The 25561-nt window shown below is 37.5% G+C and overlaps 3 protein-coding genes across 3 annotated transcripts in view; 2 read left to right on the top strand and 1 right to left on the bottom strand.

The window, feature by feature from the left end:
• Positions 1-6519, top strand: part of LOC112558106 (semaphorin-5A-like) — a 60905-nt gene extending 54386 nt beyond the window's left edge. The window contains 1 exon segment of the mRNA XM_025228313.1: positions 420-6519. Coding sequence (XP_025084098.1) covers positions 420-763 — 344 coding nt within the window. The 3' untranslated portion in view covers positions 764-6519.
• A 2241-nt stretch (positions 6520-8760) lies between these two features.
• Positions 8761-19183, bottom strand: LOC112558105 (abl interactor 2-like). The gene is made up of 9 exons (XM_025228312.1): positions 19028-19183; positions 17736-17903; positions 17230-17418; positions 16679-16913; positions 15218-15472; positions 14332-14385; positions 13666-13719; positions 11328-11537; positions 8761-10987 (listed from the first exon to the last, which is right to left on the bottom strand). The coding sequence occupies exons 1-9, from the start codon at positions 19157-19159 to the stop codon at positions 10824-10826; spliced, it is 1461 nt and encodes a 486-aa protein (XP_025084097.1). The 5' UTR covers positions 19160-19183; the 3' UTR covers positions 8761-10823.
• Positions 19184-21835: 2652 nt separating this feature from the next.
• LOC112558103 lies at positions 21836-25466 on the top strand. The gene is made up of 5 exons (XM_025228311.1): positions 21836-21928; positions 22447-22679; positions 23306-23497; positions 23824-23928; positions 25309-25466. Exons 1-5 carry the CDS (start codon positions 21909-21911, stop codon positions 25464-25466), a joined length of 708 nt encoding a protein of 235 aa, XP_025084096.1. The 5' UTR covers positions 21836-21908.
• Positions 25467-25561: the final 95 nt, after the last annotated feature.

Genomic DNA, 25561 nt, shown 5'->3' with positions numbered 1-25561 from the left:
TTCACCATTTTGTTCACTTTAATATATATGATTCTCTCGAAAATAAATGTGTTATTCTCTTGATCGAAGTATTCACTGCTGTTCAGTTAGAAAGTTTCTTTGACATAGTGAATGAGTTATGAATGTGATCCCACGTTTTCATCAAACAATTTTGAGTGTGTGTGTGAGTGTGTGCATGGATACATTTATGTGTATCTCTATATACATCCATCTGTTTGTCTATGTTATGTTTGATATGTACGAATGTGCATTCGTGCGTCCAAAGGTTGCAAATGGTGAAGAGTGTTAACGAACAGAGCTTACAATCCTCGAAGGAGTTCTTTTCCGAACGATTAACAAGCAGCAGGAGCTTTAGACCTTAGTGTCTGCGAGTATTGTCAGACAAGTAACTTTAACTCTTTGTCCCTTTTGTGTTATAGAAGTCACCAGAATCTCCCCGTGGACAGAGTGGATTCAAACCAATCGCACGACAGGCGGTTACTTTGAACAGCGGTTCCGCTTCACCTGCCGTGCCAGCGTTCCCAAACGGAAACTGATTAAGACGTCGTTCGCAAAGTCGCAGGCGCGTTTCTGCCACAACAACGGCCACGGCTGCCAGACGTCAGGTGAGCTGAGGAATTCCATCACATCTATAGACGCTTTCACTTCCGTAGACCGAGTGCTGCGGAAGTTCTGCCGCTACAAGCGGAAACTCTTTCAGAAGTACTGCAACTGTCGCACCCTGGGCGTGTTCCTGGTTTGTCAGAAATGCGGCTACGGATGACAAGTCGCCCCGGAATACTGGGAGGTCTTGCTGGGCTACCTACAAGCGCTGCCAAACTACTTCTGGGAGCCAACTCCGCAATGAAGCAGCGGAGACGCCGTTGGTAGAGCGTGCCTCTGAAAGGCTCTGTTGCAGTCAACGAACATTGACAGGAAAAGGTCGTCTTTGATTGTTCTGTTTTTCTACTTCGTTAGGGGATAATGAATTGATAATAACAGTGGGAAGAACTACAGATCTTGACCGGAAACTCCCTTTACAGCAGGGTCTCAAGTATGTGTGTCCAAGAAGAAAATGTTTAATTTCTATAGCATTAGCTGTACGAGATAAGATCTGAAACTAGCACTGTATGATGAGGATAGAAAATTTTCAGTTTGGTATAAATAATTTGTAATGTCTGTGCAGAGACAAATTCTCTTTTAAATAATAGTTTGTACAAACACGAAACGATCTATGTGGTAATTAGATGATGTGGTATTTCTTCAAAAAAGAAAACGGAAATTGGAAACTCAAGGAACATTCTTATTCGACCTCCTGATCACGTGGTGCAGCCAGACGCCTGCACGTTTTGCCTCTGACAATGGCTCCTAACAATAATGAACTAATTAGTGCCATGCTGAAAGAAGAGGTCGATATCGATTGTGAAAGAGTGACGGGAAGTGCTTTTTGCAGCAAAGCCATGATCTACATAAACGCAAGCTATTATTTCCATTCGTAAGCGATGTTGTGGATGAAATGCAGTGCCACCTGCTGTGCGAAGTGATATTACATGGACCGACATCCTCACAAGCCCCACTCATCATCCTGTCTCTGTCTAAGACAGGACATTGAAACTTCGCTTCAACGTTGTACAATGGTTGCAGGTCGGGGATGGAGGTGAGGCAGGAAAGGTGCGTTAGTGTAGATCTTTCTAATCAGCTTTATGAGCACCAAACATCGTGTGGAGTCCTGACGGTTCATAAACATGGCCGTGGGACAAAGTACCTAAGCACACAACGCACACTGGTATTTAGCGTCCACTAAAAAAGATTGCCAAGATCTGTGACTATTTGGCCAAAGCACTGTCCGAAAAGGTCCGGTAATGCAAAGATGGCGCACACGTGTCACGTGTGTCTACGCCGGAGAAGAGGAAATGTTCGTTTGTCAAACGTAAACGCCGAGTTTGGATATCTACGAGTGATAAACGCTCGTTTTCATGTAACAGGCACATTTTCGGACAGTGTCGACACAGGCGCCCACCTGTCTTTATTTTCTAAACACTTTTTCCAGAAGAGACAACTCTATAGGCCTAGTAGTAATAATCACCCTCAGCCCCCAAACACAATTAGTGTGAAGCCACCCACCTTATCAGCTTATGTTGACACTCTGCTTATTTAAGCATGATTTTACAGCTTGCATGCCATCTTGAATAGCTGACTGCATCTCCACACAACACCAGCCGACACCTCTTATTTGTTGTAGAAAGTGCATGTGACTAGAACGCTCTCCCTTGTTTCAAGCATGGACACTTTATGTTACGCAGCGCTCGTTATACAGACTTTGCCAGCAGATCGAAAAATTCGAACTTCGGTTCGGATTTTTATGTCAAAATTTCCCAGTATTCCGACGGCTAAGCCGTACTCTACGTTGTATATATTCTGACTTATTTGGAAAATGTTTTATCTTGTTTTGCTCAAGTGCTTACTTGATTTAATGATGGTTCTGTTTTTTGTTGGTTTTTTTTTTTATTTGTTTTTTTTAACCCTCCTGTTCACTGTACTTGTTTCAATTTTGTTCAAATTGAACTTGCACAAAAGTGGTCACCATCGTTTCTGGACAAATCATTGAAATATTTTATATAACTTGAAATGTTTATTTATAGTTGCACTATTGTTAATGTACTCAGTCTCCTTTGACCTTTGTTCAGAAGAGACAGTATGGTCCCGGCTAGCTTGCCATGATGTACACTTAGGTTGCTGACTCGGCTTAAAAAAAACAATAACTAGCGATACTTATTTAAAGATCCTGAATTGTTTTTGAATAGAGAACAAAGGGCAATATCTGACTGTGATTCCGCAGTTTCAGACGTGCTTCTAAAAGGACAAACAAGCCAACAATTTTGGAAAAAAGTAGATGGGAACGAAAGCAGATGATGATGGTGATGAAGATGATATGTATAAATTCATTGATTTTGTCGTGTTTGCGCCAGTAGAATTTATCAAGATTTACTTGTTCAAGGGCCTTGTATCAGACATGTTCCTGCTGACTCAACCTAAACTCGTTGAAGAAGATTGAACTCTGCGACCCTGACACCTGTTATACAGTTATGCGGACGCTTCATTAAGAAAGTTTAAATTCTAAACTTTATTATTTAACTGAAGCAAATTTTTGTCATCTACAGCGTTTGTAAGACAGTTTCTTGCTACCGCAAAATAACGCGCCTTTTCTCACTCCTGTCACCTTTTGGTCTCCGGTTTTGATGATAGTGATGACGACGAGGACTACAAAATGGGGATGACGACAACGATGATGACAATGAACGACACGAGGAAAGCAAGCCGATCATTGCTTTAGTAATGAAAGAAATATTAATAATAAAACGGTCTCTCTCTCTCACTCCCACCCTTCATCTCTCTCTCACACACACGCGTTCACATTTATCACAACCCCCGTTGACAGTCGTTGATATTCTTCGGAAAAATTCAGATTGTTGATTTCCTTTTATGTGTAATACGCAATTTATTGTCATCTTCCTCTAGATGCATCATTACCTTTCAAACTTAAAAATGACTTTTTCGTGATAAGCGCCTCGATGACCACTAGCTTTGTCATTTACCCGGATCATTCACAATAGTCTCTTTCAGTAAGCTGAGCATCTCTTTTAGAAAAGATTTGCTTCCCTTTTAAAATTACTTTTCTTCCTTTTTCGCAACGAATTATTACATTATGCATGCATTAGGGCTGACAGTGAAGCTGAAACAGACTTGCTCAAAGGGTTGTTCATCATTCACTTTTATGACTACAAGCACTGCCACAGGATGTAACATGTTTGACACCAAAAGAACAGCATTCCAACATTTAAAACAATATGTCAAGCGTACTTTGTAAAAGGTGACGGTAAAGACCTATTTTGTTTTAAAACTTTCAAGAAAGCATTAACATAACAACCTTCAGAAACAATCATTCAGCTAGCCCTATGATCATCATTATTTTATAGTTTGGCGCGACCACATGTTTCAATTTCTTGTCTCATGATTTGGGAGACAGGAAACTTGAAAGGTTGGTTATTTAACAAGAGAAATCAATGTTGTTTGTCGTCGAATATATATATTTTCTGGAAACCGCTTGTGACTAGATCTTCACGTCTGTTGTAAAACTGATCTTTTGGAATATATCTGTTGTACGGTTGTTCACATTTAGACTAAATTACAAACTTGCCTTCTCCATTTAGTTTTTTCTCTGCTCGAATTATTTATTTATTTGTTTATTTATTTGACTAGCTGCATTATTATGAATTGCTGTCGGCGTAGCTGTATAGTTGCATGTTGAAGCATTTCTGTCAGCTGAATCCTTATTATTTCTTTGTTTTATTTGTCCACCGTCTTCTCCACTCAGCCTTTTGCATTTTACTTAATAACAGTAAGATCTTTTATCTCGCGCCGTCTATCCCACACGTGCTGTCATGGCTTCATTTTTCTGTCTTTGCACAGTTCTCACAAACAAGTAGGTTCTGGCCACTATTTGCTGGTACAGAGTCTGTACTAGTTAAACTATTTAGCATCTGTATGACAGTCCTTAGTAAACCACCAAATCCAGTGTATGGCTCCTTGCACTGACATGTCCCGTAGCCTGGCATTAAGTGCATTAAGGTCATGGCATGGAGTCAAACCCACACATCGGATGAGGATAATAAATTAATCAAAAAGTTATTTTTAATTTAAACACAGCATGTTGTGTTGTTTTCTCTCTGACCACTGCATTTGTATGTCCAGCCGACGACATTGAAGCTGTGGTTAAAAAAAATGCTTTTAGAAATTTACTTGATCAGTATTATTCGGCACTTAAAAAGAACTGTCTTCCTTTGCGGTCTCTTACCTGTCTGCATATATTAAAAGATCTATTATTCACAGACAGATTACTATATTTATTTGTACACACCGTAAATGACGGTTGTTGATAAATTGACGAAATAAAAGAAATGATAGTTACCGTACATTTGCATTGAGAATTATATGATTATGTGGAATAAATGTATTTTATGCTGCTGTTCATGTTGTAGTAACACATAGACCCACAATCCATTGCGTGATCCTCTTACATTTCGGTGGACTGACATGACGCATGATATCAAGGGAGACTTTCCCCATAAACACATTGTCTTCTAGTCATCGCTGTCTTCCCTAATGTCGACATCTCGTAGTCCCAGCGAAAATACCAACAACATCATCAATCCAATCCTTTCTCGGCCCCTGCATCAGTGTCGTTGCTGCTGCTGTTATTCCTCTCCTACCTCTCCTACTACTACTGATGCTGCTGTTACTACTAGCTTTATCACTTAGGGTTTTATTGCCTGTTGGTCTCTTTCTTATCTTTGTACGAGTATCTGTAAAGGTTGAAAACACTGAGCCAGTATTTTTGAGCGATGTAAAAATTTAGGGCTGTTCATAGAGCAGCATGCCCTAAGGAGATCGATTCTTCTGAGTGAGTGAGAGAAAGAGAGAATAAAAATGCTCTGAAAGCGTTATATTGTCAGACGTTTACATTCTGCCGTTGCTGTTAAACTCTGTGCACATGTGCAGCCATTTTTCGTAATTTTACTTGTTTATTTTTTTATTTAGTATTACTGGTATGTGGTGTCTCTTGACTAGAGTCTGATTGCAACATAACAATATATTAAGACGTGAGAGAGCAGGTTGTATTTTTGTGTTTGTGTGTGGCTGGATGCTTCTTCATTGCCGAACTTGGAGAGAAAGACTGACTGCAAGGAGCCAGGGATATGCAGATGCATGTCTTTGAGTGTGTGTGCATAGTTTAGTGTAGCCCTGTGCATATTCACGACTGTGTAAATAGCATTGTAAGATTGTTGGTAATTTACGTCAAGTAGCTTAAGGCAACATTTTTTTTTAATGTAGAGTGAAAAGCATTTGTTCAGGTCATGTGTTCATCCTAATTTGCATAATTTTCCACAATGTCCTTTGTGAGTAAAATATTTTGTTAGAAGTGTCATGTAGGATCAACGAGACAAAACTGTCTCTCATGTAAGAATGGCAATGATCAACAGACGCTCAGAAAACGGGGTCGGTATTCTGCTTTTTTTTTTTTTTTTTAATGACGGCTTTAATTAATACTACAGAGATTTTTGAAGATTTGCTGTTTTCTCTCAGAACCCCACTGGCATTGAAAATCTGACATTGCAGAAAAGGAAGTCCATTTTTAACAATTGATCAGCCTATTTACTCAGCGTAAAATAATGATAGAGATAGAAAAATTGCATTATTAAGACTTTTGTGAAGGTGATATGGTCACAAAATGCATGTTAATTGTTTGAATTGCTTAACTATTAAGGTTTCGTTGATACGTTGTTGCACCTTTGGGATTTTTTTGTATTTTGTTATCGTGTAATGTATTTAGTTTGTACATTGCATAGAATTGTCTGTTATTTAATGAAACGAAATTTTCTACTACTTATTATTGTCATTTGGTCTCAGTGTTTTGATGATGAAGGCGAAGCTACAAGAAGGAAGATTATGAAGGGCAAATAAAAAGACATTTAAAACTTTTTTTCTGCTTACAGTTGTGCTGTTACTGCCGCTGAAAGGTAGTGAACTGTTGTAGAAAATAAAATATCTGCTGGTATGTTACACACACACGTGTCCAACCCACCAACGCACAATACACCATTTATTAAACTAAAGCAGTCTCGCAATATTTATGACAGGCATAGTAAACAGTCTTGCTTCAGTTAAAATCCTTTAAAAAAATCTCTTTTTAAGTGGAGTTATTTTCATTCCTTTCGTGCATTCATGACTGCTGGCATTGCTGAAGAGAAAGATATTTGAACTGTTGGTCCTTTTCATGCCATTTCGTAGATTTGGTGACAGTGCTCACAGGCTGTTCTAAGGGAAGCTACTCCACAGATGTTTACGCTACCTGTAAAGTTACCTCCCGTGTGATATATGTAACCTTTTTTAAATATCAGTTTCATTTTTGCTTAATTTTCACAGACCATCCATAACCTACGACCTTTTGGTAGACACAAGGAGTATTCTTTGTAATTTGGCTTTGGTGTGGATTTGCGGTCATACCAGTCAGGAAGCTACGAATCTCTCGATAACCTGGCACAAATTTCAAACCGATGCAAAATAAAACAAAAACTATCCATAATTATCACCTGGCTCATTAAATGCAGTTTATTAAAGGTACACAACACCACTCTAACATTAATCACAACCGATGCAAGAATACCCCCTAAACTTTGTATTTTCATTTGGATTGTTAAAGGCGCAGTTCATTAGCGAAACTACCTACCAGTTCGCTCTATACCTTTCGTTACGCGGATTATACACGGAACATCCTCTCTGTTTAATGTGCAGTGCATGGACACAGTTCCCCCTCCTCCAATGCATCATATACACGACAGTAACCCTAGTAACAATGTGTGTGCTTACTAATTTGGTGCAATGTAGCCATCTTCCAGAAGCTTTTGCAACCAACTGCTGGCCAGCTGTTCACCATGAAGATTTGGTTTGAAATTATTTTAGAAAACCCGCCTCAGCTCATTTCCTCAAATGTTCATAGAAGTATCATCTTAAACATTGTTACAAAAACAAGAAAATAAGACAACAAGAATAGAATCATATAATCTTTTAAATAATTGTCAGCTCTACCAAATAGATATCATATTTTAAAAAAAACTAATGATAAACTACTGGTTATATGATGCTTTGACTGTTTACATTACAAGCAAAAAAACCTCTATAAATAACTTTTACTGCATAACTTTTAACCTTGTTTTACTTATACATTTTTAGAGTTACAGTATGAAGTCACTTCAAATGCATACTGCCCACCAGATTTGGAAGGTGTACTTAAAAATCCTAAGTGTGAGAAGGTGCCTGTATGGTGCAGCCCTTGGCAGTAAACATAAAAATACCCATTATAAGCAAGCATACCATGCAGAAAATATTACATTTATGCCTTATTTTGCATAATACATTAAACATTTCACTGCATTTATATAGACCTTTACATTTATGCTAATGCTGTATTTTAATTTTATCTCAGATGTACTTTTTAAGTCAGTTGTTTGTTTACAAAATCACAACTCCACTGAAAACTGAGTAAGCTCTAAGTTGGCCATTGTCTGTCATAAGGTATTCTTGCGTCTAATTTCAAGCATTTCTGCCAAGTATTAACCAAGACAGAAAAGAAGCTAAAATGACCTGTACTGTACCATTAAGATAGATCTTACTTAAAGGTGACCATTTTTCATCAGAGGCAAGTGGTACAGGACAATGGTCTCCAAGGTCTGCTTGCTATACTTCAGATGGTCTGAGATATAGACAAAAAAGCAAGGTCAGTGGTAATCTGGTCAGATTTGATAGGCCTTGTCATGAGGAGGTGACATCATGTCACATCATCATGGGCCATGTTCCACCAGCAGGTAAGCAACTCAAGGAAGTGTTAAGGCTAACCAACATGCAAAATGTTTTTGATATCAGTTAATTTAGATCAGTTACGTGCTAATTTCTGAAATCCATCTATATTTCTTCTACATTTTGAAAGATTGCACAGATCTCTTCTGGAAAAGAAATTGTGAAATGAGGAAAAAAAATGATGACTTGTGGTGCGTGATATTCTTTATTTGATCTCCATTCAGGCCTTAGAAGATTAAAAAGCTCTACTATTTTTTATTTCTGCTACAAATGATTATTTTAGTGAACTTAAATCCACAGACACATTTTTATGCATGCATATACCCACACGCTCATACTGAATAACAATTTACACAGATCATAAAAAACAATGATTTCCCTCAAGTTTATTTTGATTCATTAGGAAAATTAAAGGAAAAAAATGACTCTTCCTAGTTATGTATCAGTTTGAGATTCTTCAAAGTGTCTAAATGCATATATATACAATGTACAGAGTACAGAAATGAAAATTTAAGTAGCTGATCAAGAAAACCTGGTTACATGGATTTTGTTTACCTTCATATTTTATGTCTATTCTGCTAATTATGAAAGAACATTTGGACATATGAATAAAGTAACTACAGCATCGATCAGAAAGAGGGAACAGGCAGTGCTTGGTACTAGGTTTTCCTTTCGCAATGTGTTTTGGCTCTTCCACTGACAAACCCTACACAATGACTTTGGGTTGGACCACATGAATTTGTATTAATGGATTGCTGGCAGATGATTTTTTTCCAGTTTATTCACATTTATTTTTTAGGCTCGCTGAGACTAACAGTGGAGAACTTCGCAAGAGGCTAAGCATAAGTCTTGGCAGAGAGACAGCAATCCACCTATACATGTCTGTGGTTAGACTCAGAAATCAATACTATTACACTAAGGTTTCCACTTTTACAACAATGGAGGAGATTTCATACAATGAAAAATATCAAGGGGAACATGTGCTTGCATTAAAATAAGTCACTAAATCAGCCAGGAATAGGGATTGGTCAGCTTTATGCCATTCAAATTCAACAGCTACCTCTACAATTGCATGGAATGTGCAGATAAGTCATAAAGCACCATTGTGACAATGTAATAAGTTTATTTTGAAAATAAAGCAGGCTGATGAAAAACTTAAAAAAAAGCTAATTAAAGAATACAGCAGTCACAATTTTTATTTTAGAATCTTGGCAAGAGTTTCTTTTTACGCTCAAATATAGAGACTTGACAACATAAAAAAAAGTAGTCTGTGACCTTAAGGTGGCATGGGAATAACTTGTCAGAGATGGCACTTACTTTGGGGTCAGCTTTTGTGACCAAAGTGGTCATCTCATCTCCTTCACTGCTTTACCTTCCCCTAGCCTCTACAGTTAACCTATTCCACAGTCAGGTCTACTGGTGACAATATGCCAGGTCACACTTGTATCAAGCCAGCTATTATGTGCCTTTGGGTTCAGATGCCATTGCTCTAACCATTATGCTACCTGCTCCAACATTAGGAACCATCAATAAATGATAAGGGCTATTCCTGACTTGGTCAATTAAATAAATTGTGCTAATGAGCCTATGACCTACTGTTGTTATTTACCAACTGCTATTTGAAACTCATGTGCCTGCTTATTGCATAACCCCAAAAAGCAAAAGTCTAAAATTTTCTGAACAATGAAGATTTTCATGCAAAGTTCAAATAAAGCGAAAAACTATTGCTATTAAAAAACTATGCATGTGATCCAATATATTTTCAAGACTAAACAAATTTGTTAAAGCATTTTTAAGTAGACAGATATTTACAAGAATGTGTGAATAAATAACTTACAAAGAATGTCTGTTAAAATGCCATATTCAATGCATTCAATTTTGAAAGATCATCCCTATCTCACTTTTTTCTCTCCCACACACACACACAATATCAATCGATCAATCAAATCAAGCTTTTATGTCATTATAATGCATAGCAATAAAGCTTATTAGCCACTGTTAAACTTTCAAATGCCCAGATCACAAACCTGTCATCTATGCTTTCCATGAAGAAAGGTGGGAAAACAGAAAATTCCTCTGAAAATCCAGAAATATGGATTAACTGATCTCAGTTTTGTCTAGTGATTGACTAGAATACTTTGGCATCAAAATAATAGATCCAAACAGTATTTTGCATGAACATTTTTAGTCAAGTTTGAAACTGAAATCATTTTTCTGTAGACAAACTGTAATGCTTATTTAATGATGTCTTGGTGATACCTGGATGTACATTATCCCTGATGTGTAACAGCTTGCCACACAGTCATGTTTTAGCTCCAAATGGAGATACTATTCATTTGCAGCTGCCAATAAGCAAAATATAAGCACAGTTTTACACAAAAATAATACAATAATAGCAAACAGTGACTCCCTCTTTCCATTACTTTACTTTACATGCAAGGCTCCACATAATTGCTAGGAAACAGTCCTGTGATGCCATCCATAACCCCTTCCCACCATCCATCATCATTTTTCCGAATGACATAGATGACAGCATTCTCAGAAAAAGATAGCTCATCTTCTTTGTCAGCTTCATAGTCATAAATGCCCACAACTGTAGACAGAAATGGTTGCACAGAATATCAGCACCAGTCAAAGGCAAATGATACAATGCACAATACCTATTACACCCTGAAATAAAAGATTGTAATCTTTGACAAATCTCCAACTATACTTCTAGCACAAGATGACCTATATAAAGTGCCACATATAAATATCACATTGATGTTTATTGCTTATTATTTCCTATCCAAAAAATGCCCAAAGGTGTAAAAAATGCTAGATTAAATTTCATCAAACTTAAAGAGAAGTACATAAAATACTTTCATTTGTGAAAGGAAAGGGTCACTGCTGTAAAATCACAGTCAGCCTCTTTCTGTGAACGCTTGACTAACCTTTCTCAATATATGTCTTGGGCATCCAGCTCTCTTGTCCCAGAAGACCTGGCCCAGTAGCTGCATAGGGATCTTCTGGTAATCCTGACTGGCTCTCTGATCGATGTCCTTGCATGTCACTAAATTCAGGTGGGGGCAGAGTTGGTGGCATCTGGGGGTAGTCAAAAGAGTCTGCTCCTGCATCAGGTGGTGGTGGAAGAGGAGGCATAGCTGCAGAAAAAAGTCAGTACTGAAAATTTTGTTCTAGAATTGCATATACACCAATATGCAAGACATTACACTCTAAGATAAAACTGACAGGACAATATAAGATGCAATCAATACAAAATGAATCTGCTGTGTCAGCCAAATATAATTTAATAAATCTTCCCTTTGTACTTTCATCAGCTACCATTTCTAACAGTTTTAGAATGCTATTAAAATCTAATCAGATTTAGGCTGCAGTATAATCACAGTTTGACTTGCTCTTAGATATCTTGTTAATAACATCATATTAATGACATTTAAAATATATACATAACCACAAATTATAATATATCTGGAGATAAAAAACATTTGATGAAGTGATGTCACTTGTGACATGCAACTTTCTTGAAAAGTTTAGGGAACAGAGGATAAAAGGATATCAAATTGTTAAGGAAACAATCAACTTTCGTCATAAAATATTAAGAGGAAGTAAAACTGTCGACAAAATGTCTGTTACAAGCTAAAGATTCAAAGTCATCTTTTAAAAGACACAGAAATGGGGAAGGAGAAAATAAGAAATAAGACATTAAAAAAAGTGATAGAAATCGCAATGCTATTGCTAAGGAGACAGAAATGTATGCACATCATGCTCCCCATTAAGACACAAAAGATGTCGTTTTCAGGTAGAGCACATTTTGGTTGGAAACAAATGAAGCCATAAAAATTTGTGATCAAACTTTTATTAAGAAAATGAGAAAGAGAACAAAGTTGGGTAAGGAAGCAGGTAATAAAAGAGGGTGGCACTAAAATGAAGTAAGGAAAAAAAGCAAAAAGGTAGGTAATCCTATGACCTTTTGATTGCTAGGGAGTAAGGAGTAAAAGTCCACACTCATGTCAAGGCCAATTTTGATTTTTTTGTTTTTTGAGAGTGGTATCCATCTCCTGCTTCCTTTTGTTCCCCTGTCCCTTAGGTAGCTATTTAATTAGGACGTGGGGAAATGTAGCAGTAGTAATAAGAAACAAATAATGAATAAGTTTTGCAGATCAGCAAGCCAATAGGGAAGGATACTTTTAACGTGGGAATTAATTATATCAACAGGGACATCTGGTAAAGAATAACGGTTACTTAATCTACAACTGTTCCTTTTTTCTATCAGTTTCAGAGCATTTCTCATACAAAGAACATAAGACCAGAATTTGTATGAAACAGGATTGCCACAATCCAAGGACACCAGGAACCTCTACTTTGAACTGTTAAGCGATGTAAGCTGGCCTTCTTTGGCCACATGACCTGGCACGACACCTTGTCAAAGACTATCCTTCAAGGCACCCTCGGGGTAGCCGACATCGCAGAGGCCAGAGAAAAAAACTGGTTTACGAACGTCAAAGATTGGACTGGTCATCCTTTACAGGATCTGCTATCACCCACAATAGGCAAGATTGGTGGACCCTGTCAGCTGCTGCATCTTTCCATGTGTTCCCCCCAATCACAGGTGCCATTCAAGGGACGAATTACTGACTGGCAGGCCATTGAGGGAAATGTTCTGATTTCTTCAGCACTGTCTAAACTAGCAAAAGCGTTGTCCCTTTACTATAGCCAGGAGGGAGGTTTTCAGAACTACGAGAAATGCAGATTTTCAGTGTGCGAATAATCCAAAGTGTTGCTCATTCTCTCTCTATGTTTGGTGTTGACCGCTAATGTGAATAGTGCACTAGTGTAATCAAAGTCTAACATACCCTTAAACATAATGACACAAGAAGTAAAAGGTTCTTAGAAATGCAAATAGTTACTACTGTTTGTGAAATGAAAGCGTAGATGACCAGATAACATTAAACACAAAAGGGGTAAGTAGTTTCACACAGCAAACTAACAAACCACAGAACAGTCATTAAAAATCTGGAAAGAATACAGAAATAAAGAGTATTTAAGGTTTAAAATATTTTTAAGAAAAAGGTAACACTACACATGTACGTAAAATAAATTGTCACACTAAAAGCCAAAACATGCTCAAGTTTACAGTCAGTAATAGCAAGCAATGCAGCTTATCTGTAAGTTTCTCTGCATGCAAAATAATGATACAGCAGATGTTATCATGCAATATAATGATATAGCAGAAAAAAAAGTGTAACAAGGAAGGACAGGCATGCAAACCTTCCTCAAACATGTCGTCCCCTGAATCCAGGGGAAAAGAAGGGGGAGATAGATCTGCAACAAATCATAAATGCAACAGTACATTCATAAAATGATAAATTGCAAAAAAAAAAAAAAGCCAGCATGGGGGGAAAAGCACAACACAAACTATACACCACATATCCAGCAATGAAGCAAATTTAGGATGTTTGATTACTGCATGTACCTTCATGTATTCTCTAAGCAACCTTAAATACAAATCAGGTTTACAGTTAAAAGAAAAGCATACCAAGAAAAAGCATCTATTTCCTGAGATTTACATTATCGTCTAGTTATTGCGTATACTTCTGAAATATTCTCAACACAAATGCAGTGACCTACATTACATAGAATTACTGATAAAATCTTCAACAACAAATAGTAGCAAATGTGCATGTTCTTTTTACCAAAAATATCACCTCATACAAGCAATGGCAGGGTGGCAAAAAAAGCAGATGCATCACAACATAGCAAAAAGCACAATAAGCCTGTTTTAATCACATGACATCATCAGGCTCAAGAAAAAGAAAAAAATGTATTTAAAATATTAAAAACTATGACAACAAGCACACTCATCAATTATTTACTGGTGAGATTCACTTCAATAAGTGACATTTTATTTCCATTGACCACAACACCACTGCTCACCAACATGGTTCATCTTTAGCCCCCCTGGTGCTTGGTAACGGTACCGTAAAAGTGCTGCACGCAGTAAGAATATCTGCTAGGCCACAGCTAGCATATGCTTCTTGCTAAGATGATGTTTTTCAACCATCATTTCATCTAAAATTAAGTATTAACATAAGGAGGTTAAGGTGCAGTTTTGTTTTTGTTAAATGCAGGACTTCCACCAGCATGTGTGTTAGTAAACTGAAAATAAGGAAGGAGTCCAGCAAGACTGTGAACAAACTTGTTTTGAGAAAACTTTGGGAGGCAACAAGATGAGCACATGGATACAACTGATGTATTATTGTTAGTTATAATGATTGCTGTGTTAGAGAATATGTCTGCAAATGCCACCCCATTCAGGAAGTCACATTAACGGAATTACATGCCCATTACACGACCACATATCTAGGAAGATATTCAACTACATCTTTATAAATTCAGTTCATGACAAAAAAGTATTACCTATAAACTGATTTGAATGCTCTCGTCTCATTGAAAACTTCCAAATAATGTAAACAAATTTTCTTTTTCCATTTTTATCTCGTTTCATCAAGTTTCAATTCTCTTTAGCTCCTGTTAACTAACTATCAGTAACAATTACCGGTTGCTCTCTATACTCCTTTGTTGGAGACTCTTAATGCACACAGGATGTAAAGCACAATTGGGGTATTCATCTGCAGACGTGCAAAATGTTAATTACTAGAAAATACAAAATGAATTAATGCTGTTAATTAATAAAAAAACAGTGAATGTATTAATGCTGTTAATAATGAAAACAGATGTTGAAGCACTGCATGCTGCAAAACCTTCCAGGGTCTGCTGGAGCAATGGGTGTAGGTTGACAATGAGGAGAAAAGTCCTTTACCGATGGATTCTTGTCCTGTTAGTGGAGAAGGGGCAGGCTGCACAATGTGGGTGTTAGACTTGGGACGCTGCCCCATACCTGGCCCACCAGGGACCATCATTACTGGCCCTCCTGGCATCATCATCATCATGGACTCTCGCCCAGCTTGACTTCCTGGGCGACCCATCATGCCTGTAGGCATGCGTATCTGGCCCATTTGGGCACCTGGGGCTGGGGCATATGGCCCTTGGATTTTAACTGGTGCATTGCCGCCTCCTTTGTGCATGAAAGAGAATATGTGGGTTAACGGACTACAAAGCATGCATAACAAGTGTGTCAACAAAGCCAACCGACACAAAAGTCAATTTCATTCATGAAGAAACAAGATATAACAAAATTGTACATGGCAAAAGTTAAAAGGTTTTTGACTGAGTGTAAATCAGTTTTGTTGGCTGAAATTAGACTCAATATCTACTCTGAAAAAAATTGCAAATTATATACAGGCTCACTGATTGGATGGCCTAAGCATAGCTAACAGGTAAACTACAAAGGTTTTTGACGACATTTCTGCCAGGTGTCTTAATCTTAGTGTGTAAGAAGCTTGTATACATACTTTCACATCAGAAAGTAAAATAACATTAAGAGAACAACTCATAAGCATATACATTACATTCTTCTAAATGAAGCTGGCCATGGTTTCACCAAGCACATCAGTAAGAAAGATATTACAGCAAGGCTATTTAGATAATTTTGAAGAAACACACACTTCACTCTTTCTATAATCTCCATCACTGTTGAGACTTTTGTTAATATCTTTCCAAAACATTAACACATCAGATGTAACAAGAGGATTATGAAAAGATAGACCCACAAACAGTAAAAACACACATAAGATTAGTACTATCCTAAATGTGTAAAACAAATAAAAATGGCAACAAAATGTTAGGCACCCTGTTTTACAAATGGAAATGACAAACGGGTAAATTTATGGAAAAAAAATGAGACTCTGTAAAGACAGCATACACATGATTCATTTATTAATATTCTGAGTTGGGATTATTGAAAATGATCTTAAATACACATATTTTCAAACACTGCACTTTTTGTATTTTCAGTCAAGTAGCATGCTATACTGCAATAACAGAGAAATAATTTAAATATGAATGTTTACAGCACTCAGGGTTGAAATATTGGCATAACAAAGCTTCAAAAATAAAAGTATTATCACAAGATGAATCATATCAAAGAGCAGAGCTTAATTGTTTGCTTGTAGTTTCAGCATTAACAATTTCTCTCCCTAACTTTCAAACATACCATCTACATCTTTGAATCATTACAATTTTTCATTACATGAGTGTTCTTCAGCTTTTCCATTTTAACTGTATGCTGAAATCTTTTCCTCTGGAAAAGGACTAAAAGCAGTTTTCCTGGCAAAATTCTAAGTTTACACTTTATAAATGCTCAATTTGACTATATGTATACCAACCTGGTGAATACTGAGAAGACTTGGAGCCTGTGGAGGCGCTGCTGGGGCCACAGGAGGAGCAACAGTACGGTACTGACTCCCACTTGCCCGACCAATAGTTCCGGTGCTGCCTTGGCGATAAACAGGAGGAGTTGGTGGTCTAGTAGTTGGTGCCTGACTTCCAGATCCACTGCTGCTTACTGATGAACTGCGACCTGACCTAGGTGTAGTTCCTGAACCCTGCTGTTGCGGCTTTTCAACAAGAAAATGCAATATCTAAATTAATATTTAAAAAAATTAAATTAAGCACTGAATCTGATGTTCTTTACCACAAAAACATGAAGGGACTGCAGAATGTACTGAGAATTCTTATTTAATCTGATAAGTCCATATTCTGAGCATCTTAAAATGATGTAGGGCAGTTTTATTTGCACCATTGTAATCCAAATAATTGGTCAATTTAAATGTAAATAATGCAGCATAATGTAAATAGTGTAACCTTCAATAAAAGTATCCAGACACAAAAATACATACATATAAAGGCCACACAATCAAGAATTTGTATTACCCTTACACCATGGCCAACTTCGTCTAGGACAGAGTAGTCTATAGGTTTGCGTGTGTATTTGATTGGCCTCTCTGTTTGCTCAGGAAAGAGGATGCCACTTTTGACACCCAGTGGTCGCGATGCTGTTCTATTTGTTGTCAGCACTCCAATTTCACGTCTTGCAACTTTCTCCTTATGTATCATGACAATCTGCAAAACATTTAGAGAATCTTTCTTGCTTACACATATGTATATATATACACACACAACACAGATAATTTAACAATTTTCAGAGTTATGAATCTGTTTACAAGTAACACTATTTTATAACTGAATGTTGGTAAACTTTGCCAACTTAGCTAATATCATTTATGAGTTATGAATAATAGCATTTTTACAACACTGTAATTGATTGGGAAAATAGTACAGTGAAAAGACTACAGGACTATAGTCCTGATGCCAAATGAATTTTAACTAATTGCACATGTTTTTGTCACAATAGAGAAAACACTACACTGTCATCACACCTGAGATAAATGGTTGACACTGGATTCCATGTTGGCAAGCTGTGTCTGCTGTAGGTCAAGCAAATTGAGAAAGTTGGTAGCCAAGGCATTGATCTGGTACGCGACAGACGCCAAAGAGTGGGTTGTGTAGTTTTTAGTCTCTTCCAGTGCTTTTCGCTTGTCTGACGCCTGCAGGCAGAAATTCAATTTGCACGCTTCTTATTACTAGTAAGGGATTTAAGGTAACACAGTAACTTCAGAAAGGAACAAAACGTGAAGAAAAAGGACTGAGAAAAAAAGACATCTTATTTCTCTTCGAAAAAAAAGAAGTTATTTCTGTCATTCAGTTTAATGCTGTGACCTACAATAAGCAAGGTGGGAGGGGCAAAGGAGGCAAAACTGACATTTTATCTAATACCAACAACTAAGCTATATCATTAAGAAATCTTGCAAACAGATGCCACATGCACAGAAAGAACTCCAGATAACACAAACTTCAATATATTATTAAGTGAACAGAACTTATTCCCTCAGGGACAGACAACAGGTGAGGATAAAAGTAAAAGGATTAGGTTATGATTGCATGCATTAATGAAAGTGTCAGGTATCCCTTAATATATAATGGTGCACTCTTTAGCATGTTCATTTCTAACCACAATTCAGTGTTATTATATCCTATTATTTTATTTGCTTAACTTTGAATTTATGATGAGCCTTGTAAGAATATGTAATAATTATTAGGGTTGATAAGGCAGTAAGGAAACATATATATATATTTTTTGCACACATCACTTCACACTGATTTTCGTTTTTTAATAGTCTTTTTCAGTGCAAAGTTGAATTCTTTAATAAGATAATAAATGTTTATATATTCAAAACTACTTTTAAAAAATTATAAGTTTCAAAAGTTTTCCACCTAAGCAAGTTTAGTCCATTCAATCATTTTAACTGCCTCTCTAGCTCTTGTGTGAATTTGAAAGTGTCATACAAAACTTTACAGTGCCATCATTTTCAAAAACTTTCAGCAACTTTCGAACTTGAAAGGGAATATTTTATTCGTCTTTGACTGACAAAAACCACAGCTAAATAAATTACTGGAAATGGACTCTCAAGTGCACTGTAAGCGTGGACGTCTGGCCAAAGATTTTGATGCGCACAATAGCGTCGACGAACACCAAGTATAAAATCCCATACTGTGATTCGTATGAAACATAACAATCGTATTCTGTGATCTATCGTGCAGAAAAGGTAGGTTCAAGGAAAACACTTCCGGAAACAAAAACATCGTAATCAGCTGTGCCACTTAAACTCACCTGTAAATAATTTGATTCGCAATATTTGGCAACATGTTCTAAATTAGTGTAATTGTCCTGTAAACTTTTTCTCCCTTCGGGAATGTCTCGATCTATCAAAGCTAGCAAATTTTGATAGTCCGTCGCCGCCATCTTTACACAGGGTAGTGGAGGTTGTCTTCCTTTGACTTGTTTATTTCAGTAGCCTCCCTTGACATAAGTCTGGAGAATAAAAAATACTGCAGCAGTGTACTTGGGATCCACTTCACTTGACACAGTGCTTACTGTCACCATTTAACCAAATAAAACATTGCATCTATCGAAATTTTCATTATGTCGAAGCACTTTGAAATGGAATGCTACTCAAACATTAATTTTGTTCAGATACACATATATTCTACATAAGCTTTAAGTCTAAACCTAATCTTGCTCTCATGCAGGTCTTATATTCTCACTCATTCGGGTATGCTTTACGGCGTTTACTTCAATTGATAAAGGGGTGTGAAACATGTGCCAGCAATTAACTACCAACGCTTCAAATCACATTGCATATCGCATACTAAGCCTTGCTAAGGGAGTGGGTGGGGCGTGGCTTGGCTCGACTGGAGGTGAACCTTGCCGCTGAGTTTCAGTTTTGTTCCTCCAGTGGCGTGTCCCTCCAGTGGGTTAACAAAAGGTACCGAGGGGGCAAGAATATCTTTTTACCCCACCCCCTTCCCTTGGCCTAATAATTTGTGATTCTTGACAAAATGGAAAGGTAGAGTAGAAGAGAGAGAGAAAAAAAAATTGAAATCAGGTGTATTGCTGAGAATGTGGGAGGGATAGCTGGTAAAAAACCTGCCATGGAAATGCTCATAATTCGTGGTAGTCTGTCACCTCTCTTTACTGTCGTCTACCATGCTCCGGTCATCCGGCCAGGAGACGCGCACTATAAACGCCACTATTGCGCACTTCTTTCCCTCATCAGATTACAAGAAACCACCACGCCACTATTGTGTAATTGTGTAATCATTGTTTGTGATCTATATTCTCCCAGCCTGTAATCCGTCATGAAATAAATTACTGACTAGACAAAAATGTGAACGTCGTTCACTGTCGGAATGCAGTTTACCCACCACCACGCCAAAGCCGAGAATCTTCCTACGCCACTGCATACATTAGCATCCAAAACACTGATGTAAAGAATGGCCTGTATTGAAATGGTGACTTCGATCAGAGCCATACTTTATGTGACTGCCTTGAAAAGGATGGACCGCTTGCAAAAGTTTGCACCTCAGAAACCGGAAATGTCATTGAAAATGTAGATTATATACGACCATTGCTGAATACTGAAACATAAAAACTAACCTTCCTTTCTTTTCTCTTAAGCTTCAATGAATCAATGCACGTTCAAAAATCCATTGTAAAAAATAGGTTTTTAAAAAACTAAAAAAATACCACAAACAAAAAACACATTAACCTCTTTTTTACCTATGCAAAAAACTGAGGCTGACGAATTGGCAGTAGAATAAAGGAAAGTTGTTCATCATGAAACACTGCTTTGACACGATCATTCATGTTCAACCATGGAAGAAGCGGAAGATAAAATAAGGTAAGAAAATCTATGGTGGGCGGCATGAAAAATCCCACACAACGATTGGAAACTTGAACATTTGAGTGCTCACGAGTGTGTGTTTGAGAGAGAGGGAAAGAGGGAGAGGGTACATTACAGATGCTTATCATTTGTAGGACTTCCAACAATGAGTTTCAAAGCCGGTGACATATCGACAAGGTTCGTCTTTTTGATCATACAAGGCAAACTATAAAAGATCGAATGTTGTCCAGCACTTAGCAGGCTGACAAGAAGATACTGAAGAAGTATTTATTGGCGCGTGTTCCTCTCGTGCTAAGAACGTGCTTAGAGCATTTTTTTGATCGAATGTTTTCTTTGTATTCTCTCTTGTCGCGTCCAGTAACTCAGCAACACCTGCACTACTTTGTAATATCCAGCAACTCTGTCCCTTGGCAGCATAAATCCGAATCATATATTTACCGTTAAGGACTTAAGTTGAGCATCAACGGTGTGTAAATTACTAACATTTAAGATTGTATGTAACTGTATGTTTATATACAATGAAGAATCCACCCTTTATATAATATGGACTAATGGCAATCAAGACTCTCTCACCACATGAGCACATTAAAATGATGTTCGTGTCGGTGACATTTAAAAATATGTCAATTTTAGTGATACCAGCATTTTCACTACCTTGATTTTAATTTGGAGCCAACAGTAACATGTCATAGTGTATACAAGTATTAAAATAAAGATGCCTTGAACACAAATGCATAAAAGTAAACATTTCCTGCAGACAAAGGAGTCAACCCTGCAAAAAGTGCATTAATAGATCAACCGCTGAGTAAACGGAAATTTCCGGCCATAAATATCTGACATAACTGTAAAGAGTTAATGGATCGATATAATTTTAGATTAAATAAGTAGTAAAATATGAAACTATTGACAACAATAAGCAATATTAGTGAAATACCAGTATAATTATCTAAGATATTGGGATCGGACAGATTTTTGTAAAATTATGCATTATTAATGAAGCCATTCTTTAAATAAGGAAAACTTTTTTTCGAATGGAGCCAATCAGATGCATCGAAGAAATAATCAATATGAAAAGTACTACTGGGAGGGGTGGGAGAGATGAACGATTTCTCAACCCTTTTGAGTAATACATGCATAAAACACTAAAACAATCAATATCGACCAGAACTGCGTCACACGTGGAGTTCCGGACTCTAGTCACTAGTCATCTGAGGGGACACTGGCAGGAAACCATTCTGTGGTCAGGTCACACACGATGGCACACAATACGTTTGCTGTGGTTTGCAGTCTGATAGTCTTCGTTATGCGATGATATCAAGTCATTCAACGTAAGTCTTCTTGTGATCCCCTCATCTTTCTTTGATATGCAGCTTAATAATCATTATTTATTTTTATGTTATTCGGTTAGGTGTTAATTACGTAAACCTATTATTAAGATATGCTACAGATATAAGTGAAGGGAGAAATGTAGGTGACCTTGTCTTGTTCACGTGCTCAGTTGTGCACTGATGTTCTATGTATCTTTATCTTAGTTTTTCTCTGTGTCTGTGTGTGGGGTGTTTTTTTAAACTAAAACAGGAGATACATAATTTCTGAAATAAGACTAAATAAGCCAGCATTCCGTTATTGGTCAATTACAATTTAAAAAATATGTTGTGATATGTACCCTGAGCAAAGCGCGCTGGAAAGACTGTATATGATCACCATAGAAATAAGGGCTAACTTCCTAACCCTTTCTTAACCTACGAGTTGCTCGTAAATTTTAGTTTGCAATTGTCTTTCTTTGGTTTCCGGTTGACATGTCTAATGTCACAGCTTCATACCACACATGTGTTTGTTGTTTCAGGCAGGGAGAACTGTGGATGGAAGACTCAAACTTCACCAACCTGTCGATCACAGGGGACGTCCCAACTATTTTCAATGTAACACTCACCGTGTGCTTACGTCGTTGTCTCGCGTACAGCACGTGCAGCACGATTTTCTACCATCAGGAGCTGCAGGCCTGCAACGTGTGTTTGCAGCCATGTGCAAGGACCCTGTTGCCATACCCAGGGTTCAGGTGCTTTCGATCAAGAAAGAGTAAATTCTTATAATTTTTTTAATTGTTGTACCATAATACACACTGTGAAGAAAGACTATGCACATTATACTAAGTAATGGAGAGGAGAAGTATATTACTGGTCTGTTTTCCCGTCTACTGCTAATTTCTATTCGAAAAGCCCAGCTTATGAGATTTTTTGTAGTAAATTTTTCAAAAAGAAAAGTCGTGAATTCAAGAAATTATTTTCGTTTTATTTTGGTTTGAGTCGTGAAATTATTTTTTTTCTGCTCAAAGCCTATACACGGGCGTAAATCCAACAACAAAAATAGGTGGTAGGTACATCATGCATTCTTCTTTATTTATCTAAGAAAAATATGAACAGAAACAGAAATTTCTACTACTTCGTAAACACCACTGTGTCTTTTTCTCGTCCTTTTTCTTATGTTGCTTTCTTCTGTCCATGCGTCTGGACAATACAGTCTTGTATCAGTGGGTGCATGGGTCTGAAGGTACATAACAATTGTACTTTTATTCTAATGGAAGTATTTCAATGGTGTGCTTTTTCGTTCTCTTTGTTCCCTCGGAGTCAATGTTTCGCGTTGTCAAACTGTGATACATGCCCACGTCAGCAGCAGCATGCAGTCTATGGGTTGTTCTTCTGCAGCCTCGATGTGCCCTCCTCCTCCTGAACTTGCGTGGGCGTTGCCAAGTCACGCCATTGGTTACTATGGTGACGACATAACTTACAGCTGTCAGCCGGGGACGGTTCAGAACGGCACGGATACAGGGAGGCGCACTTGCAACGAAACTGGACAATGGTCGCTGGTTTCTGGTGAAAAAGACCCTACTTGTACAGGTCTCTTCCCAATACCTACTCTTGTAATTTGTTGTTGTTGTTGTTGTTGTTGTTGTTGTTGTTGTTGTTGTTGCATGATTCACTATTCCAGAAATACTATTATGATGACTAGATGAATGAGCGAACTGATTTACAAGTAAAGGCAGAAAATGAAGGCAGCGACTGGTGGATGAATGTTGATACAGAAATTCGGATAGATAAACATGACATGTTCTTGACATTTTGATATTTGTCTTTATTAATGGATTATAAATTTTGTGCACTTTGGGCTTAGAAAAATTATCCAAACTTGCCTGATATTTAACGGTATTGTGTTTTAAATCCAGCAAACATCATCATTGGAGACTGGGTGCGCGTCAAGATCACAGCAGTGATGACACCACACATGGAGTATAAAACCTTGATTCCTGGAGCCATCGGTTATGTAGGATGTAAGTTATTTTCTGACTGCACCAGCGCATAGTGTGTGTGTGTGTTTGTTTTCGTTCCACAAAATCCTTTACTGTAATATAATTACATGGCAAACAATAAGACATTAAAAATGATTTTTGAAAGCACTCATTTCATTGCAAAATGTATGATGCTCATTGTTTCGATCTCCTTGGAGCATTGCTACTATCACCGAGTTTCGAAGATAAGCAGACAGGCAAGCAGGCAAACAACGCATTCCATAAGTAGTCGTTATCCGATTTGTTCAGTAAATGATGGAGTATATAAAAGATATACCAATTTTGTGATATTACCTTCTCATCAGTTTTTCTAATTTAAAATATGAAGGGACGATTGCCTCTGAAAAGTTTTATTGCACAACAAAATGATTGCCAACAGGCAAGTGTTTGTGTAAAAGTGCGTACATCGTTTTTTCTATGGAATGTTTAAAGAGTTGAAAATGTATTCTAGGAGCAGTAATTTCATCTTGTTCGTTAGCTGCTCTTGACAACTGCTCTACTTCTTCTGTATCACTTATTTTTCCATCGATAACATTGGAGACATTGAATCTAGTGGCATTCACCACTTGCTGCCAAACGGTCAAAGTTTGGTGTTGATTGATGACCGATGGATCAGTCGGCGGTAGTGAGCGCTCGCTGACTTTGTTGACAGTAAACACAGCAAAAGTCTATGGCAGGGCGGTCAATACACAAGAGAAGCAATGATCAACATCAAATACATTAGTGAGTACACCAAGGACCAGACCCTAGAGATAGTTCGTAGGTTCATATAGTTAAAGGTAGGAATCTGAGACGAAGGATCTCCACTGAATCTTACCACTGAAACCTAATTGGAATTATAACACTCATCTGGACTAGTTCCCTTTCCATCTACTGATAGGCATGCAAAAGTTGCACCCGACGAGAGATTTGCAAAAAGAAAATGCTGCCATGAAGACGATATGTACAGGAAGTGCTCTGATCTCCTACAAAGAGGAAGTACGGAAGAGAATCAGTAAAAAGCGGGGGCCTACGAAGACATCATGGTTCTTGTAAGAAGACGCAGACTGGTGATGTGGGAATCTCAATAAAGGTTATCGAAACTTGCGAACATGATTCTAAAAGGAACAGTTTAGGAGGATAGGAAAGAAGGCATGCGAAAAAAGGAATGGGAGGAGACGATGCTAAAGAGTGGACTTCCTTTTTATTCAGTACATCTCAAGGGCAGAAAAACGAACAAAAACAGCGGAGTTTGCAATCAGCAGTATTGTCGTCAGGGATAAGGGAGTGATGATGATGATGATGATGTTTTTTATTACAAAGATGTAACTACATCACTTTACGAGACAATTTCTGTGTAATGATACCATTTCTCTCGACCAGGGAACATTACCAGTATTCTACTCGTTTATTATCCTTGGATATCATGCAGCGCCACGCCTAATGAAAAGTATGAAATCCTGTCGATGTCTCATCACGTAAGTCATAGTGAATCTGTTACTTGCCCCAAAAAGTCATTTTTCTACCTACAGCTCGGTTAAGAGCACCACAGATATTGACTAAGACTGCTTTTCCTGATGCCAGATAATTTAAACATCCATGTAAATATACAAAACAAGATTTCAATATCTTAATA

Source organism: Pomacea canaliculata, linkage group LG2, assembly GCF_003073045.1.
Source record: "Pomacea canaliculata isolate SZHN2017 linkage group LG2, ASM307304v1, whole genome shotgun sequence".
Lineage (NCBI taxonomy): Eukaryota > Metazoa > Mollusca > Gastropoda > Architaenioglossa > Ampullariidae > Pomacea > Pomacea canaliculata.
Note: the sequence above shows the minus strand (reverse complement) of the source record. Positions and strands in the feature narration are given on the sequence as shown.

Excerpts from the sequence above, each read along its gene's own strand:
- LOC112558105 (XM_025228312.1), bottom strand. The coding sequence starts at position 19,159 with ATGGCGGCGACGGACTATCAAAATTTGCTAGCTTTGATAGATCGAGAC. Across the intron at positions 17,419-17,735 it reads GTGTCAACCATTTATCTCAG|ATTGTCATGATACATAAGGA; the intron begins GTGTGATGACAG and ends AATGTTTTGCAG. Across the intron at positions 14,386-15,217 it reads AACAGGACAAGAATCCATCG|CACTTTTACGGTACCGTTAC; the intron begins GTAAAGGACTTT and ends TACTGCGTGCAG.
- LOC112558103 (XM_025228311.1), top strand. The coding sequence starts at position 21,909 with ATGATATCAAGTCATTCAAC. Across the intron at positions 22,680-23,305 it reads GTGCTTTCGATCAAGAAAGA|CCTCGATGTGCCCTCCTCCT; the intron begins GTAAATTCTTAT and ends GTTCTTCTGCAG. Across the intron at positions 23,498-23,823 it reads AAAAGACCCTACTTGTACAG|CAAACATCATCATTGGAGAC; the intron begins GTCTCTTCCCAA and ends TTTTAAATCCAG.